Source organism: Vanessa cardui, chromosome 5 (assembly GCF_905220365.1).
Source record: "Vanessa cardui chromosome 5, ilVanCard2.1, whole genome shotgun sequence".
Classification (NCBI taxonomy): Eukaryota; Metazoa; Arthropoda; class Insecta; order Lepidoptera; family Nymphalidae; genus Vanessa; species Vanessa cardui.
In genome coordinates, this window is record NC_061127.1 from 9,814,274 (window position 1) to 9,834,117 (window position 19,844).

Consider the following 19,844-nt stretch of genomic DNA (forward strand, 5'->3'; position numbering starts at 1 on the left):
AAATACTTATGAGCATGATATTGTTCGAAATTGATAAATGATATGACTAGAAGTTGCTTACATCCTTTTACCAATTGAAAAAGAGTTGATGAAGTTCAATTAGATGTTGACAGAACAGTTTTTCTTAAGTACAGCTACAACTTTGATTACCAAAACACATACCAAAAAAAAAAAGTCAAACACACAGGTAAACTCGTTGATATAGTTATAATACTTTTGATGTCAAGAGCAAATTAGAAAATAATGCGATGTCATCGCTTTTGAATAAAATACCTGAATAATGAAAAGAACACCTTCGTTATTTTAGGTTGTGTTGCCGACAATAAATCTGAAAGATTGAGCGTATTTAAGTGCTCCGTAAATATCTGTTATGTCTGCAGAAGTCTAGACAAACAAATGAAAGTGCACAGGCTACGGAAAAATACATCTTTGTCGTATTTGCAAAAACTCCCGTGAACTTCTTCAACTAGTTGGATAATTATTATTTATTTATTTTGAAAGGGTTCTTATAAATATGTTATCTATTCTATAACATATAATAAAATTGGAATGTCTGTTTGTAATATTCAAATAGCCCATTTTTACTCAATGCATATGTATGTGTACACGGTATATATACAAAAATAACATATCTTACAATTTTTGTCTGTCTGTCTGGCCGTTTTGACTGTCTGTTTGTTCTGGCTAATCTCGGCTGGATCGATTTTGACGGGACTTTCACTTTCAGATAACTGATATAATAAGGAGTAACTTAGGCTACAATATTTTTTTTTGTTAAATTCAAACGCGTACAAGGTAGGTACACAGAGTTCAGACGCCGGACCAACGGCTGTACGTGCTATTATTATTTATTATTACGTGCTGTTCACTCCAGGTTCATATTTAGAATTTTCGACTAAAAAAACCTTTTCTCGGCTTGACCTGGAGTTTGAAAACAGAACCTCGGTATAATTGGTCTTATATCTAGTCACTAGAGCATTAAGGCATTTTATAATCACTTGTATATACAATACTTGCTGTATCCGTAATTTCGTGCGTGTTACCAGTGTAAAGTCCCATCACAATCGGTCTAGTCGTAACAGATAGACAAAAATTAAAAAAAAAATGTTATTTTTTTATATGTACCGTGTATACCTACATACATATGTATTTTGAAGAAAGCGGTTATTTTAATATTACAAATAGACACTCCAATTTTATTATATGTATAGATAAAATGGTATAGATTAAAAAATATAAACGTTGTATTGTTCATGAAAAGTATTACATTTTGTGTATTGATAGCTTACTGTTCGTTACGTTCGTACCTCATGACTGCTTCACAAAATGCCCAAATAAACTATTGTGTTTCTTTGTTCGATAGCTCCAAATTTTCGTTGTTTACAACGCGTTCAAACTAAACGTTCCCATTTCAGTTAAATTTATCTTAAATTGAAGAAAAACGCACACACTCGAAATTGAATAGTGTCTCTGCAAAGAGCTAAGGACTATTTAGTACCGACATACATATGTAAATCGTACTGTATTTATGAAATATTTTCGTCCTTGGTTCTCTCTGCGTGTTAGGTTATGTTAGCTTAGTTAGGTCTTAGGTTTTGGGTCAAGGTTGTCTCATATCAAATTTTATCAATTTATTTTAATGGATTAGCCTTGTGCGTAGCTGGATAAACATACTGTATAATATAAGTAATGTATAGCATTACTAATATTATAAGTGTATAGTAGGATTACATGTTACCTGGTCGTTGTGTCTATGTAAATGTATCCTATTGTTACTATGTGTGTGTGAGCGCACGTATCTGTGTATGCATGAGTGCGTGAGTATATTTGATACCTTTGCTCTGTTACAATATGACAATTATATGCTATATAAGATTACATCTAATGTCTTGTCGTTAAACTATAAATGCTTTTAGGATAGCAGTAGCTTCATATTGATTACTGATTAAAGTATTAAGGCTCTGGAATTAATACAAAGATAACACGTAGATAACGTACAAGGGAATTAATAAAATAAATGTATTCCCTTCTTTCCGGTGTCCTCGGATCATGATCCTCTTATTGGAGTAAATCCTCCTTTGTGCTTTTATTTTTATTTAATTAAGTTTACTCCTTAGATGACCATATGTGTGTACAGGTATCAACATCAACAATATCAAATGTAAATAAAATATACTTTATTCAGGTAGGCTTTTTAGAAGCACTTTGAATCGTTATTCAACAAACGTATATTAAGAGAAGCTACCACCAGCTTGGAATGCAAATTTTACTGAGAAGAACCGGCAATACACTCAATAGTTATTTTTTTAAAAATAAATATAGTAAACTAGCCACCCGCCCCGGCTTCGCACGGGTACTATACTGAAACTTATACTGCAGAATTTGTTTGTTCACAACATCATATTACTATTTTATAAAATTTTATCAGTGTTAATTGACTATACTGTCCATGTATTATTTATTAATTATTATAGCAAAAATCTTCCTCTCAAATCACTCTATCTATTAAAAAAAACCGCATCAAAATCCGTTGCGTAGTTTGAAAGATTTAAACATACAAAGGTACATAGGGACAGAGAAAGCGACTTTGTTTTATACTATGTAGTGATAACAGCTTCATTCAATGTACATGTATAATGTATATGTATAGACTAAAAAAAAGCGAAAGAAAAATACTGATACTCGCTTTTATACAGTCGAAAGGACGTAAAAGAAACGTTAGCTAACTAAAACTGTGGCCAATTTAAAAGCCGATAATATTAGCGCATTGGATAAAAGATCGAGTGTTCCGTAGCTTTTCAACTCGTACGGCTTAATAACTCGAAAACGTTAAGGGACACAGATAATGACGTGCTTATAAAACGCCGGGAACGTCAAATAGCCTTGAGGGTAGGCTTTGACCCAAAATTTTCAGCAACCCGACCTAACTCTCGACGTATTTAGCCGTGAGTAATCCTAATATTTTTATATGAGAATGCATTCACATTTTAATTAGTAAAGTTTTCGACTCTGAAGTAATGTAGGGAATTTTTATTTTATTTTAAAATTGAATATAATTTAATGAAAAAGTTGTAGGTATACGAAGCACGTATTCAGCAAAAAGTAAAATAGGTTTCCATCTAAATAAACGAAATAAAAAAATGAGTGAGTTATTTACTTATTTGAAAATATATATTTAAAATAGTATAATAATAATAAGGAATAGGAGATCAATGATTTATTAGTTGCGTTGGTGCTGTAAGAATTGATTAAATGATCTCGCCAATGTCCATGGCCAATGGTGACAAATAACCCCCAAGTCTGTTTGTTCTACACCTACATATTTCATAAAAAGTATAGAAAAATATTTGTGAAAAAAAAAATCGTATTAAATCTAAAAGTATTTTAGGTTCACCTTAAAACGAGAACGTTATTAATGGAGCGGATGAAGCCGTTGGTAACAGCAAGTTTAATTTACATTAAGTTCTATATTTATACGTATCGATCCAACAAACAATTATAGAATTGTTTCGTGATGAAAGCTGATTTCGCGATAACTTCGTACAATTGTTCTGATGTTCGTGTAAACAGACAAGTAATTTTAACCGTTTGTGTGCGTTTCCTGTAATTTTGTATTTGTAATTAACTTTAAGTATTTTTATATACAAAAACATTTCGATTGCATCAGTTGATATAAAAGTCACGCTAATCATTACCGATAGGCTTTTCATATTCTTCAAATCGGAAAATAAATGGAATTCTAAAACATAAAGGTTTTAATCGTAATATTTATCTTCAGGCTGACGCGTTTTCTTTTTTCGAATAAAACTTTTTCTAGGACTTATATTGGCGAAAGTTGGAAGTTATACTGCCTCGACGTGGCTTGGATAAAGGACCAGAACCAGATGTTCTGAGTTCAAACTCCATATAGAAAAAGGATTAGGGGTTTTCTGTCAAAAAAAAAAAAACAGGCTGGAGTCTGTTGGCGTTGTTTCGATCCCGTGCCTCAGAAAGGACTTACAGCGGTAGGACTAAACTCTTTCCAGTCGTTTCGGATTTGTCATTCCATCGGCCTGTAAATATCTGTACATAAAGTTTCGACCACATTAAGACTATATATTGAACATTTTTATTAAGATGGTTCCTTACTTAGATTATAAATTTGGTTAAAAATAAAACGTCTATATTTTTTCATATCTAAAGTCATAAACTACTTATATTTTGCATGAAAAAATAATTATCAGAATACATTTGAGTTAACCCAATATAAAAGACGGAAACAAAAAAAAAATACATATACTCAACAGATATTTTACCGCCAAACAGCAGTTCTCATTATTGTTGTAACCGCTTTGAAAGCGAGCGAGCCAGTGTAATAACAGGAACAAGGGATATTTTTGAAGTACCTATTATTGATTCTCATAAAATAATATCATTGTATCGAGGAGACAATTTATTATTAAAGTAACAAAGACGCAGTATATTAGAATTATGGAAGGAGCTTTGTGAAACGGTCGTAACTAATACTATAAGAGGCACGTCAATGATTCTATTTCTTGTGTGGGTTCCAATTTAAGGATTCCGTACGCAACGGGTAAAACGGACCCTATTTCTAGTGTAATATTCACATGTAAGGACGATTTACTAATTAGATTAAACATATATCATATTTAAACGACCTCCATGGTCGAGTGGTGTGTACGCCGGTTTTCATAGGTCCGAGGTCCATACTCCGAGGTCTTGGGTTCGATCGATGTAGATTACCACTAGTTTTCTATGTTGTCTTGGTTCTGGATGTTTGTGGTTCCGTCGTTACTTCTGATTTTCTATAACATATTGGGATCAGAATAATATATGTGATGTTTTCTCATATTTATTTATTTAAAAATAAATATATGCATATCAGCTCGCTGTGCACACACCGTCTTAACCTCGCGCCCATTTTTTTATATATTCTCTTTTCCCGCGTTTGAGATGGCTCGAGATGGCAGATGCATAATTAAACAGATAATATATATTCATACAAAATATAAATCTAATATTCAATAATAATATATTAGTATAGATCTGTGTACACCACATCTAAGATTCCGTCTTTTGTCTGTCTATCCATCCTTCGGTGGAAAAATTCAAGTATTTCACGGTTCATTTATAACAGTCTGTATTTCATGAACCGTGTTAGACACTTGATATCTTTACAGGTGACGTATTTCTACAACAAAGCAGAATAAAATAAATATTTAAGTTCTGTACAATAGATGGGGTTTTTTTGCTGTTGATATAAATGGTACGGAACCCTTCGTGAGATAGTTTGACAAGTACTTGGCCAATTTTTCTATATTATCGCTAGCAAAATTCGGCAGACGTTGTATATTAGTACTATTTATTATTTACTTATGTGTTCGTAGTCCCGTGTTACAGTAAAGTAGTGATAATATCAAGTATATGTATACTAGTTTTTATGGTGATCGGTTGAGCGGTGAGCCGAGATGATGTTAGGTTAGGTTAGCAAGTATGTGGGTTCTTTCACGGGCCAGTACGACTGAATTTTCAGGTCCTTAATTTGTGTTTATAATACATATTGGGCTCGGCGACGGTTGAATTAACAAGGACAAGAGCTGCATATGGTGCGACGTGAATAAATTGTATTTGTTACACATAATGTATTCATTTTAGCTGTATTAACTTGAACTTGCTTAATCTTCTTAAATATGGGTACAAAATATAAGTTTTAATGTACATATATAGGTTTAAAAACATACCAAAACAATCTCATCGAACTTGTTGGAAATTCGATAGATATAATGTTCACTAGACTGAAAAGTAAATTGTATTGTATTCTCTAAATAGTATGAAACGAGCCAATACTTGTGAGTCACTTATATTATATTTGACTTGATGGTAGGGTTTTGTGCAAGCCCGTCTGGATACATACAGGCATCAATATATAGTGAGTCAGTGTAACTACATACTACTAACGTCTAACGAATGGTTAAAATTTCTGACTGCCCTAAAGTCTATGGGCGGTGGTGTGCACTTATCGTCAGGTGGCCTATTTGCCTGTTCGCTTACTTGTAGCGTAAAAAAAATCCATCTCCAAGCAGCACTTAGTATGGTCGTGTGGGTTAATTTAATGGTGAATCGAACAGGATAGCAGGCCTATTGCCATTTAAAAAAAGAGTTCTTTCATTTTTCACTGAACAGTATGATCTTATCAATCGACTTTATGGAGTCGTCTGTAGATAGGCTATTCATTTCTTGAATTTCTTGTCATCTCTCTTTCCGCAAAGCGGGCGAGTAATCGCTAACAATGTTATTAAAATGAAACAGTCAAAAATGTAAATAAATTCTGAAACTGTTCAACTGATTTCAATAATTCTTTCACTAATAAAAGTTTCATTATACATAAATAACATAGGCAATATCAAATCAAATCAAAATAAACTTTATTCTACTAGGCTTTTACAAGAACTTTTGAATCGTCATTTAACAATTATGTGAAGCTACCACCGGTTTGGAAAGTAGATTCTACCGAGAAGAACCAGTCTGAAAATCATTATCTATCTTTTTCAACATTTAAAAAAATACAGTCATGTTAAATAAATACAATTACATATGTATGTAATATATCCTGCCTGGAAGTCAACAGGTATTAACTCAACGCTTTTTTATCATCTATAAAATCTTGTATCGAATAATATGCCTTTTTTACCAATGTATTTTTTACAAACGAAAAGGCAAAGTTAATTAATTGTTTCTGTTATAAGACTCTTATAATGCTAATAGGATTTGAAGCCGCAAGCACAGCTAGTGGACATAATATCTTAATTTTTCCTAAAATAGTAGATAGATAATAGACACTAAAAGTTTTGTGTTCAAGTCGATAAACTGTTGTTTTAGTTCGCTAACAACGCGTACGCCAGCTGAAGTATAAGAGATACATCAAAGTAATGTCCTACTGAATCGAGAGTTTTAAAAATGTTTACAGGAAAATTCCCGACGGCATAATAGCTATATCTATCTTCCAAAGATAAGTCGCAACGTTTATACGTTTATTACGTTAAACGGGAAAATATAAAAGGTAATTCGTTTTAAGGAGTATGAAAGAAATACAAGTGGTCTGTAATTTGGGCCAGTTTTTCGATATATGGGTATATTTCTAGATTGTTGAATTTGCTTGAAAATTGATGTTCGATGTTAAAATATCTACAATCTACAAAAGAGCAGTAGTAGATGCTTCTAAGCCTCAAGCCTCCCTTTAAGAGAAGCGTTCACTGCCTTTTTTTCTCTGAGATCTGGGATATGTCGAGGCTTTTACAGCTTTAGAAACATTTAATATATTTCATGAGGAGGATAACAATACTGTGCCCTGTAAATCTATTTGGTTAATACTATCAGCCGTAATAAATCTTTAGTGTCGTTAAAGATAGTCCAAACGATTTACAACCTAAAATCTACTTTGTGTTTTAAAATCGAACATTTAGGTACTAAGTGTTCGTAAATATAAATCCGTTGGAAGATTTATATGGTCGCACTTAAATAATTATATATTTTTTTAATTTCGAATTGTAGCAAATAGTTCCTAGTTCTATATAATGAGTTTTATTTAGAATAGTTTTAGTAAGGCTTCAACCTATATGATTGTTTTTATTGATCAGCTCTCTTTTACAAATTATACATAAATTGAAATTGAAACATTAAAAGTTTACTCAATGGAATTAAACTTTCTTATAAAGTTAATTGTTTCTATAATTTGTCGTTGAGAATGAAATTCAGAATACAACTCGATCACATGTATGTATACACAGTAAATATACCAAAATAACTTTTATAATTTTTGTCTGTCTGTCTCTTTGTTACGGCTCTCCGGAACGACTTGACTGATATTAACTGGACTTTCATTAGCAACTGAAGTAATAATGAGTAACTTTAAGGCTTCAACAATAACTTTTTTGTTATATTCAAAAGCGCACGAAATCGCGGTCACTGCTAGTAGGACATTTAATACTTTTTTATTTACGATTAATCAACAAAATTTGTTTCAACTCACGCCTTGCGAAACGGGTTACTAACAATTAGTAATATTATACTGCGGGCACGGAACTAAAGGCAAAGCGTTATTACCCAAGTATTTTCAAAAACACTCTAAAAACCTAATCCTTACATACAAACCTAATCTTTACATGAATTAGAGAAATCTAAGAAAATACTTATTCTGAATATTTTGCTGGCGCTTAAACTCCTGAGGAGATGTCTAGAAGTAATTAAACGAATATGCATGTCATATTATATTTCGGTTGTCGTGATGTTAATGTACAAAAGATCACTTGGAAATTTTAAGAGAAATAAATTCTCATGCTATTCTAATTTCGTAAAATTAATAGTAATTGTGTACCTGAAGCAGTTGATTTTTGTCATTATGTTATATTATTTATACCATTAATTTTATATAAATAAATCGCTTATCGCAAGATAGGTAGGTATTGTCATTACAAGTAAGTCTTGGTATAAAGCAATCCTTCTCTCGTAAATATTCAAATAATAAATGTGACGAATTAAGTAACTTATGTATTTGAAAATAATTATTATAACAATGAAACAAACGAATCTTAGAATACAATATTGGCTACAAAACAATGCATATAAAAAATCTATGACCCACTTGAATTTCTCTCTACAGTTCGTCTTACGTCTGGGGGATGTATTGCTTGCACGTGTAATGGATTGCTATGACTCAGGAGTAGTACTACTCATAAAAGAAGGCTCCTGTATGAAGCGTGTCAGATTGTTAAGATAATGGATGGAACTTTTTTTTTTTAACTAATAATCGCGTCACATAAAATAATCGTCGCGTTTTTTGACGTTCTGTCATGACCATTATTGATTCGAAGAAATTATAATTCTATGGATTCAATGCAATCTCGTTATCGTACATTCGTATGGTGATTTTTATAGCTTTTGTTTTCGATAATTTTATTGAAGCTACCAATAGATTAAATAAATAAAGAAATTTTACAATTGCGGAAAAATTGTTTCGGCATTTTAAATATGTATTTTTTGACATAGAAAATATAGATGTACTATACATATAAATCTTCCTCTTAAATAAATATGTTAATCATGGGAATGGTTTTAATATCCGTTGGGTAGTTCAAAAGATCTATGCGTGGGACGGGAAGCGACTTTGTTTTAAACTCTATGTAGAGATACATAATCGTATGTTTCCCAAATAAATAAATAGTTGCCGTCAAAAATGGTCCGCGTGCGAAATACTCTTGCACTCGTTCATATGCTCATTAGTCGTTTAATGTTATATATTATAGTTGTCATGGCTAACCTATTTAACATTGACTGCATGATACTGGATACAAGCCAACAGATTCTAACTTGTTTATATTAAACGACGACATGTTATCCTACTTCCAAATGTGTACTAAAAAGTATCATTTGTATACAAAGATTAAGTGTCGGCTTAGAATTGCGTTGAATAAGTAGAGAAATTTAGACAGACAGAATCAAAGTAAAATTACCTCGAGTACGGTTGTGATGAAACCATCGGAAGGTAACCTGTTTGTGTTGGAGAAAACTCTGCTAAATATCATCAAATCCCATCCCAGTGTTCAGTGGAATTAGTTCCAAACTCCGATAAGAAGATGAGGCATAAGCCCACTTGTGGGAAATTAACAAGCTGCTATCTTTGTCTTTATTTATTTTTTCTTTATTGACACACAAACATACAATATCTTATATATTCCTAAGATAAAAATGTTTGCGTCATATAACGATGTTGACGAAACAAGAAAAAGCACATTACTTTATATGAAACATTTCTCGAAGGATTAATATGGTATCAGGTACGTGAAATCCGCTTGATGGATTGGAATAAAACTCGATACGATATAACGTTATGGATACTGCCTACTATTTATTTCATGATAGTAAGCTTATTAACCAACTGTCCAACACTCAATCCATCACCAAGATACGACATTCAAAATATGGTAGCTTAAAATTAATTTTTATAACATTAATATATGGTCGAATGGTCACTTATTTATAGAGGTATATTAAATAATTCCTGCATCGCCAATGCGCCATTTAACTTGGTACCAAAGATGTGAGGTCCTTTGTCCTTGTAGTTTGGTAGTTATTTACACGAACTTCAAACTGGAGCTCATTACTATTAAGTATTGTTGTTTGCCGGTACTTACCCAGGCTTGACCTTCTGACGTAAAGCCCTACCATTAAGTAAAGATTGGTTTATTCTGTCGTGGCAATAAATATGTCAAAGATGGCTGGTATATGGAGCAAATTTTGACCTTATCCGTGCGATGTTGCAGCTAGTATTTGTTTCTTTATCTAATGTAAGCCAGCGAATTAAATAAAGTTGCATAACGCAACAAAACAACTTTATTGTTTCAAAACAAAACAAAACAATTCCATGTTTGTGATATATGTAAACATATTGTTATGTTGACTGGAATTTTTTGGTGAAGCCCGATTGTCGCAAATATTCTTCAAAAGTATCAATTTTTTTACACAGTGTAATCACATTTGATCCAAGATCCTCTTCAAACTATTATTCCACTGTATATTATTATCTTCTTCCCTTACCCTTGAATTTTCTAGTGCGTTTATCTCGTTATCTAAATTCGTGTTCTCAATAATTTTCATTTGCTTGTCCTGATTATTATGATTAAAGGAGAGGCTTATACTGATTGCAACATGATTTGGCGGACTAGTGGCCGTTTGGCACAAATCTGTCTTCGGTAGGCCTTGGCTGGTGGATAATGATAGTTCGTACGATACCATGGGAAAACAATGTTTTTTATTCACGAGTAGAAACACGTCATTAATTCTATAGAAACGTAAGGCGCAAAAAGTACTCATGGACATTTAACATACTTACAAATTTAACATTTGTAAAACCAATAAAAACCATATTTGTAAGAAAATTAATATCTTAAATTTTGTATGTGATTGCGTATAAATAGAGGCGTATGTAGCGCAATGGTTTAAGGGTCGCTTAGCGATGTAAAAATTCGCCTATTCAATCCTGTCTTGAGATATTATCGTTCCCACTTCTAGTATAAGCTTGAGGCTTAATTTGAGGGGTAAATAGGAATATTACTATCTTCTAATACGGTATTGCAACTTACTATACTTAATAAAGCATCCTTGCCCCCACCAATCCTCACACGGCGGAAAAAAACAATTTAATATAATACATTATGATGAGATAATAGACCAAAATTAACTGGTGCTGATGAAATAACAACTAGAAATGTATTTCAATTCCTTTGGCTGGCAAATGATGCTGAGTTTATTATACAATTTCAACCTTATACAGATATTTCTCAGAGTTTTTAAAGAAGATGTCGAACTAAATATCAACACTAACACAAGAAATATAAGCCTGGAGATGAAGTAGTAATATCTTCGTTTCCTCGCATTTCTCACGGAAAGATATTTTCGGTAGCGAGGAACAATTTCCCGATGCTCGTTGCTGTTGAATGAGTACTTTTCCATTTCCTGTTGTAGCGCTCTATAATAGGTCCTCGGAATAAAGGGAAATAGAAATGGCAACAGCACTTACCTCGAATATCTATGAAATGCTTTGTGATACGATATTTTATCTAAAAATAACTTTGGGTTTAGATCAGGGAGGTGATGAGAAATATTTGTTCAGATATCTTTGTACTTGATTTTACATATGCCCATTCTACTGAATGTACCTTTTTTTAAAAAATAGGCAATCGGACGGAATAATGAACCACCTGATGGTAAGCTGTGACCACCACATATTGACACTAATGCGTTACCAACCTTTTAGTTACACTGGCTCACACACACTTTAAAGTGGAACACAAATTGTCGTGTTCCTGTTAAGGTTGACTTTATTCTTTGTATTGCTGTTTGGCGGAAGAATATCTGATGAGTGGGTGGTACCTACTCAGATGGACTTACCGTAGAGTAAACTTTTCTTCAATGTTTTAATATGTTATATACAGATGTGAAGCTAATATAAGCAACTAAGATTGATCGATGACAGGTGCCCTTCATAAGTGGACTGTGATAGGCGCATGTTGAAAACGGTATACCTATTTACATAGCTAATGTTATCAACAACAATGTCAAATTAAATTGTAATTTACCTTGAAAATTTGCTTGTTATTTATTCCATAACATCATAACTATGTTGGTGTATATGAAATAAACGAACAAAGGTGACAAATAGAAGTAAAAAATCCACTGAGACCCTTTCACCGTTTCTTATCAGGTCGGGTTATTTTCTTTTTCGAACCGTTGGGTAGGGTTTAATTTGAAAATCTATAAGAGTGAAATGTTTCTATATTGAATAAAGAATTTTTATTTAAGAATATATCTAGGAATAATTTATCATTTCTTCGATATACTGTTTATTTTATTGTCATTTTATCAACATAATTTGTATTAGATGCATCAATAGCGCATTGGTTTATGGAACGCCTGGGTATACCCACTCGTAACGCAAGTGATGTACTTAAAAAGAGGGGTAATTAGGAATTGTAGTAATTTCTTAATTAATTTGTAACAATGTTTGTATTCTTTTTTTAAATTACAATTTCGAAATAATCTATTTTGGTCTAGTTAATATTGGTTTGTCCTTTCATGATTTCGGAGCTCGGTTTTCTAATCCAGATTAAGGTTGTAAATTGGAAGGGTGTGAAATTTGAGACAAAATATGAGAACAGTGAATAAAATAACAAAGTTGTAATCAACTAATATGATAATCAGAACATACACAGAATTTGTAACTTAATTAAAGTTACCGACGAGAATCGATTTTCCATTATGAACGGTGTAAATAGATTTGAATTAATTTTACTCCGAAACCGCAGCCGTAATAGAGATTGTATTATCATCGTTTTATTCGTTCATTCGTTCACGTTTGTACGATTTTCATTTATATTCAATGAGTTCAAGAATGAAATCGTTACTCTTGTTATATAGACGTTGTTATTAATTTAATAGGCAATATTTGTTTGATTATTTTTAGATATATGAGTGAATATACCAATTTAAGATTAATTTTAAATTTTTTTTTCAGATTAATTTAATATACCAATTTTCAAGATTTTCTTCCACAGAAAGTAATATTAGTCGAACAGTTTTATTGTAATGAATAAGACACATATTTTTTTTTACTTTAAATTATGTATAATGATGTATCGTTCAAAATAAAGCAAGATTTTTTCTTTTTGGTATGTGATTTCGTAATTGGTATTAGTGGGAGCTCAAGCCACCTGAAGTGGTCACGACGGTACATGTAAACGAACAATGGTGCTGTAAGATATACTAACCATTCCTAACATACCCAATGCGTCACCACCACTGGGAATTAAGTTGTTTCGGTCCAGATGGGCTTGCATAAAACTCTACCACCAAGTAAAAAGTGATTTGTGGATAGTGTTTCTGTTTTACCGGATAAGCTTGGTCTATTGTTAGTGTAGAGGATTAAAGGCGATTAATCCATCACGCTATTCCAGTAGGGATTCGAGGATTTATAGGACTTAGGGTAACTTCCGTTGTGTTTTTATCAAAATACTAGTCGTCGCTCGCGGCTTCGCTCGCTTTTAAGAGTTGGGTTATGTATGAGGCAAAAAAAGTAGCTAATGCCCTTTCTTGGAGTTTATGTTTGTTACATATATTTTAAATTTCATCGAATTGGCTTCGTTGGTTGCCTTTCACTTTTAAAATATTAAATAATATAGACTTTTTATATCTCTGTAATAGGAAACATCTCTTCTGCTGTACTTAAATATTGTCGTGATTTTCCTGCTTTGAAGATGTTATCTTTGGGATATACCTGTTCTATTCACTCGACAAATATTGTGATTTTCATATTTATTACCTTAGGGAAATTCTTACTCTATCGTATTCCTTGAAGATGATTTTTCCCTTATACTCGTATTCGATCGAAGCATAAACTATTCTCCATGCGTCATCCTCAATTACCAACTATCGATCGATCAACGCTTTAAGTCATTTAAAGTTTTAAAAGAAAATCAGATCATCGGGAAAGCAATATAGCGAAAATTAGATTACTCGAGTATTGTCAAAAAACATTCTTTTCCGATAAATCTATTTCTTTAGTATTGTTTAGAAAGTACAGATTTGGTGACGATATGAGAGTAAATATGATGTATAAGATGAATTACATAATGCATTATTTCATTACTAGCTGTGCCCGCGACCTTGGACGCGTTTGAATTTAACAAAAAAAGTGTAGTCTACGTTACTCCCTATTATAACAGTTATCTGCCAGTGAAAGTCCTGTCAAAATCGGTCCAACCATTCCAGAGATTAGCCGAAGCAAACAGACAGACAAAAATTGTAAAAGTTGTTATCTTGGTATATGTACCATGTATAGATACGTATGCATTGAGTAAAAAAGGACCGTTTTAATATGACAAACCGACACTCTAATTTTATTATATACATGTATAGATTATATGTAATATAGCCTAGTATATATTTTATGAAACACAAGAAAATCAAGTGTGATTAAGCGCGTCTCATAGTTTAAATTTATATATTAATAATTTGATAAAACTTCTTAATAACAACTTTGTTTGTTACAGATTTAGATTCTACGTGTATTCCGCTTACGTGGAGCGACGCACTGTGGCCGCGGTTCGTGTTATCGCAGCGACAAAAACGCGCGGCGCGGACGCGGTCATGTGCCGTTTGTGGCTGGCAGATAACCGCACTGTTACTCTCAAGGCTAGAGTCAAGGTAGCCATTTGTGTTTTTGGTCCATTACATTAATATATTTTTTAATAGAGATAGGTACTTAAAAATAAATTTTGATTTCAGTTTGAAATGATAAATATTGTCAGATTTTCTTTTCTAATATGATATCTATTTGACGTCTATTGGATTATACTTCAAGTCAAAACTATTATATTAGTATAATACTTTAACCCTAATAAAAATATATATTACTACACTGAAAAGATTGCATTTAGCACTTTGCATGAATGCAAGAAAAAAACGCCATGCGTTTTGTACTATGTGTAAGCACCACTGGTGTGAATACATTTCGGCGAAATTATAAATCTCGTGTGAAATATATTTCGGGATCAATCAGGGAAAACCCTTATTTAACCCTTACGAAAACGGGACGGACGGTCATTAAAAGTTTGGGCTTTTTTAGCATAGGTATTCATACTGTTTTCTTTACGATAAAATATATGTTGGGACCGAGGGGATATATTTAATTCAACCTTTTAAATAAAGACCTACCACAGCTTTGTGAATACGCTGTTTTGCATATTAAGAATAAATATGGTCGTAGCTTTATACCTGGTTCAATATAAAATAAAATAAATGTGTAATCGTATAATACTACTCGTTCGCTCTACGTGACTTAATTATAAGTCTGAACTTTTTTTTCTATTAAAATTAGGTTAGTTTGTTAAAAGGAAAATTTTAAAAGGGTGCATTAATTAATCTCGCCGCGCATAAATTCTTTTATAAAATCGGTGTAAAGATTTAGATTAAAAGTTATATTAAAAGAATTTTAATTTAATTTAAGAGTTCACGCAGTGAATGTTCAGTTTTTTCTGCGGTAAAGTTTATGCGTTAAAACATAAATCACACGAATAAGTTATTTATATCAGAATGAATACCATTAGCGTCAAGGAAAGGCTTAAGAAGGCTGTGTGAATACATTTAGTATATGCAATTGGCCTTTGTAATAGTCGATCATTTATTTAAAAAAGATATTATTGGTTTTCTTTTGTTATTGGACAAAGTAATGGCCGTAACTGATTTGTCATTAATCTATTTGCTATATAGAGCTGCAGATTCCGAAATCAGGGTTCAAATTTCGGTTTCTGCTCCTTAAAAGAGTGTTCACATTATTTTATAAAGTTACAATAAATGTACATCTACAAAAACAACGAAAATAAAGGTTTTGCTATGTACTATTTTAGTTTTGTATTAATTATATATTTATAAGTCTTTGTATCAGTATAAAAGGTCCTAGTAAGAAAAAAACAATACGTTTAGAAATATCTTGGTAATATTGTTTATGTTTTGAATTTAAAATAAAATCACTTATTAATTTGTTTTCAGCCAATTCGTGAAAATTGGAACTTAAGATACAGTGCTACTTATGTGTTATGCTTGCTGCGCGACTCGGGCATTAAGCCCCAAGAAACAGTTGGCGCTTCCTTGTCGCTGGTGGCCAGTACAGCTCCAAACAGACCGCCAACTAACCTGCTTACTGTGAGAGACACAGAACCGAAAAGCGGCATTGAGGTAAGATATTGTTATACTTTTATCTGGGCCGTCTTTAACCTATTATGGCCCTGGACATATTAGGATAATGGGGCAACTATGACTTTGACAGAACACTATTTTGTTAGAATAAATAAGTTAGTTAAACTAGGGTATAGATTTTTATTAACAATCACATATTTATATTATACTTATTTATTTGATCCCCTATCGATCGCGGGGCCCTAGGCACTTGCCCAAGGTGCCCGGAGAAAAGAGGGGTCTGGCTATTATACATAGGTCGTCTGCGAGTGTGTTTATTTCGTCCAAGCTCGTTACTCCTTCGGTTTCTTAAAACACATTAGAGAAGAAGATAAGGTTATAGTTAATAGAGTCGTTTTTTGTTTCACCCAATTAAAAACAGAGAGAGACACAAAATGAAATTATTCTATTCTATGCAATGAGAGTGAATTGGCTGATGGTTAAGGGCGTTGGTGAACAGCGCTGTTCGGTACAATGGCTAGGCGTTTCATTGAATGGCTAATTTAATCAGTTGCCTACGACGATAACTATGTACAAATATAAATTTTACATCAATGTCTCACAAATATCGTTATACTTATTTATTCTAATATTTTAAAGTTCAAGTATTTGTTCATTTGTTTGTCTAAACGTATTCATCTCCGAATCTACCGTTTGAATTCGTAAACACTTTATGGTGATTATTCATTAATTTTACAGTTCACAAAGTGCAATAGTTATGTTTAGCGCAATGATACCGGAATAGCTAGTTAATATCATCAAGCTGGGTATTATATATGGTTTAATACCCTGACATAAGGACTGGTACGATTTAAAAATTAATTTTGCTTTGAATATATTAGGTTTACTTCATACAATGACTCTAAACTTTGACTACTGAAAAAGAGATGCTACGAAATAAACTAATTTTCACGTTTATTTCTTTAATTAAAACCAACACCTAAATATGTCCTATAACACAATTGTGTTCGTCCTACTAATATTATAAATCCGAAAGTATGTGAGGATGGATGTATGTACGTTTGTTACTCTTTCACGAAAAAATTACCGAATGGATTTTAATGAAATTATACAGTAACATAGGTTATACATCAGAATTATATTTATTTTATGTAATTTCATGACGAAATTATAACTATAACGATACATATCGAGTCTAGATGGCCCAGTGGTTAGAACACGTGCATCTTACGCGATTATTTGGGAGCAAACCCAGGCAAGCACCGCTGATTCATGTGCTTAATTTGTCTTTATAATGCATCTCGTGCTCAGCGGTGAAGGAAATCATCGTGAAACCTGCATGTGTCTAATTTCATTGAAATTCTGCCACATGTGCATTCCACCAACCCGCATTGGAGCAGCGTGGTGGAATATGTTCCAAGCCCTCTCCTTAATGGGAGAGGAGGCCATTACCCCAGCAGTGGGAAATTTACAGGCTGTTACTTTACTTTACTTTACATATCAAGTACCCGTGCAAAGCTGTTGCGGGCCGGTAGTCTATAATATATTCTCTATGTGGGGAATTTTAAACAAATCATTCACAAAGAAAAAAAGAAACAATGACATCTGTTCATAGTTTATTAACGGCGCTTAGCAGTGCTGTGCTCTATAATTGCGTACGTTTCACGGAGCGTGACAATTACTGTAATTACTGCACTACTTTAATGTCGTCTGTCACACGAGCTTCACGAATATTTAAAAATGTTTAACGAGAACACTTCTAAGCAACGTGTGTTATCATTGAAGCCTTATAATCAATAGTTTTTGATAAAGAGGTTTTATATCCTTAAATTAAAATCACGATTTCATATACTGGCATGATATACCCATCATTAACTAGTATAAAATAATAAACGATTTTTTGAGTAATGTCTGCAACGCATAAATATAATCAATGATCATCATCATTGTCATAACATAGTATAAAACAAAATTGCTTACAACTGTCTGTCCCTATGTATGCTTAGAGCTTTAAAATTATGCAACGGATATTGATGCGGTTTTTTTTATAGAAAGAGTGATTCGAGAGGAAGGTTTTTGTATATAATACATGGACATTATAGTAAAGAAACACTGATAATTTTAGAAGTTTCTAAAGTGATGTCGTAAACAAACAAATTCTGTAATACCTATGTTAAGTATCATTATTGCACACGTGCGAGTTTTTATTAATTTTCACATCGGGGTAATATTCTGCTTAAATGTATACTTAAACCGAGCCGTATTGGATATTTTTTTGGTTAAAGAATGGATTTGATCAACAGTTGAATAATAACAGGCTACTCATCGATAGGACGGAAATTATTTGTTATATGAAGGTTAAACGTTGAATTAGCTCAACTGGGCCTTTATTTGCGTGACCTCTAATCTTGCGTGTAGTTTTATGTTGTTCTACTGACTTCTATGAATATTTAAATCATTTAAATAAGTCATTAATATACATTAATACAAATTATATAATGCAATTATGTAGTACAGAGTAGAACCCACACACACATATAACTTTTTGCAGTTGTAGTATACTAGTGACCCGCCCCGGCTTCACACTTTAAAACTTCTAAAATTATCAGTGTTTTTCTAGTAGGTATATTGTGCACATATTATACATATAAAACTTCCTCTCGAATCACTCTATCTGTTAATAAAAACCGCATCAAAATCCGTTACGTAGTTTTAAAGATTTAAGCATACGTAGGGATATAGGGTATACAGATTTTGAGACTTTGTTTTATACTATGTAGTGATATAGACATTAGTTTCCTTTCGCGGCTTCGTTTGCTTGAAGGGGGAAGGGGGGGTTTCGTTCATTTTGTTTGTTCCCTGGTGTTATGTACTCGTTGTCCTTTTCTATATCCATAAAAAAGTATTTGCAAAACTTGCTTTAATGACGTTTGACAAGGACGTGAAAGCATCAGAAAGACACAAATCTTATTTCGCATTTATGATATTGATTAGGTTTATAAATTTGAAATGAAATAATTTTATTCATAATAAGGAGTTAGTCTCTCGGAAATCTATATATAATATAGATGAAGCCTTGAGAAAATTCCATTTAACTTGACGTTGAGGATACAACTTTGTATCCTATCAAGTTTCAATGAAATATTTCTAGAATTTTCCAAGTAATTTTAATACATTAGAGAAATGAACAGCATAATAATACGAAATTTGGTTTAAGATACCCATCTTATATTTGATTTTGAGAAAATTTATATGAAAAAAAGTAACAGCCTGGAAATTTCCCACCGCTGGGCTAAGGTCTCCTCATATACGCTTAATTTGTGTTTATAATTCATCTCGTGCTCAGTGGGGAAGTAAAACATCGCGAGGAAACCTGCATGTGACAAATTTCATAGAAATTCTGCCACATGTGTATTCCACCAACCCGCATTGGAACACCGTGGTGAAATATGTTCCAAAAACCTTCTCCCTCAAAGGGAGAGGAGGCCTTTAGCCTCCTCTCCCTTTGAGGGAATTTACAGGCTTACAGAATTTACAGGCCCAACAGTGGGAATTTACAGGCTGTTGTTGTTGTTGTTGTTTATTGTTTGTTGTAT

The 19,844-nt window shown here is 32.6% G+C and overlaps 1 protein-coding gene across 1 annotated transcript in view; it reads left to right on the forward strand.

The window, feature by feature from the left end:
- The window catches only part of LOC124530109, a 102,450-nt gene that overhangs the window by 75,500 nt on the left and 7,106 nt on the right, over positions 1-19,844 (forward strand). Inside the window, exons 3-4 of the mRNA XM_047104110.1 lie at positions 14,604-14,757; positions 16,102-16,287. Coding sequence (XP_046960066.1) covers positions 14,604-14,757; positions 16,102-16,287 — 340 coding nt within the window. The remainder of the gene's footprint in view (positions 1-14,603; positions 14,758-16,101; positions 16,288-19,844) is intronic.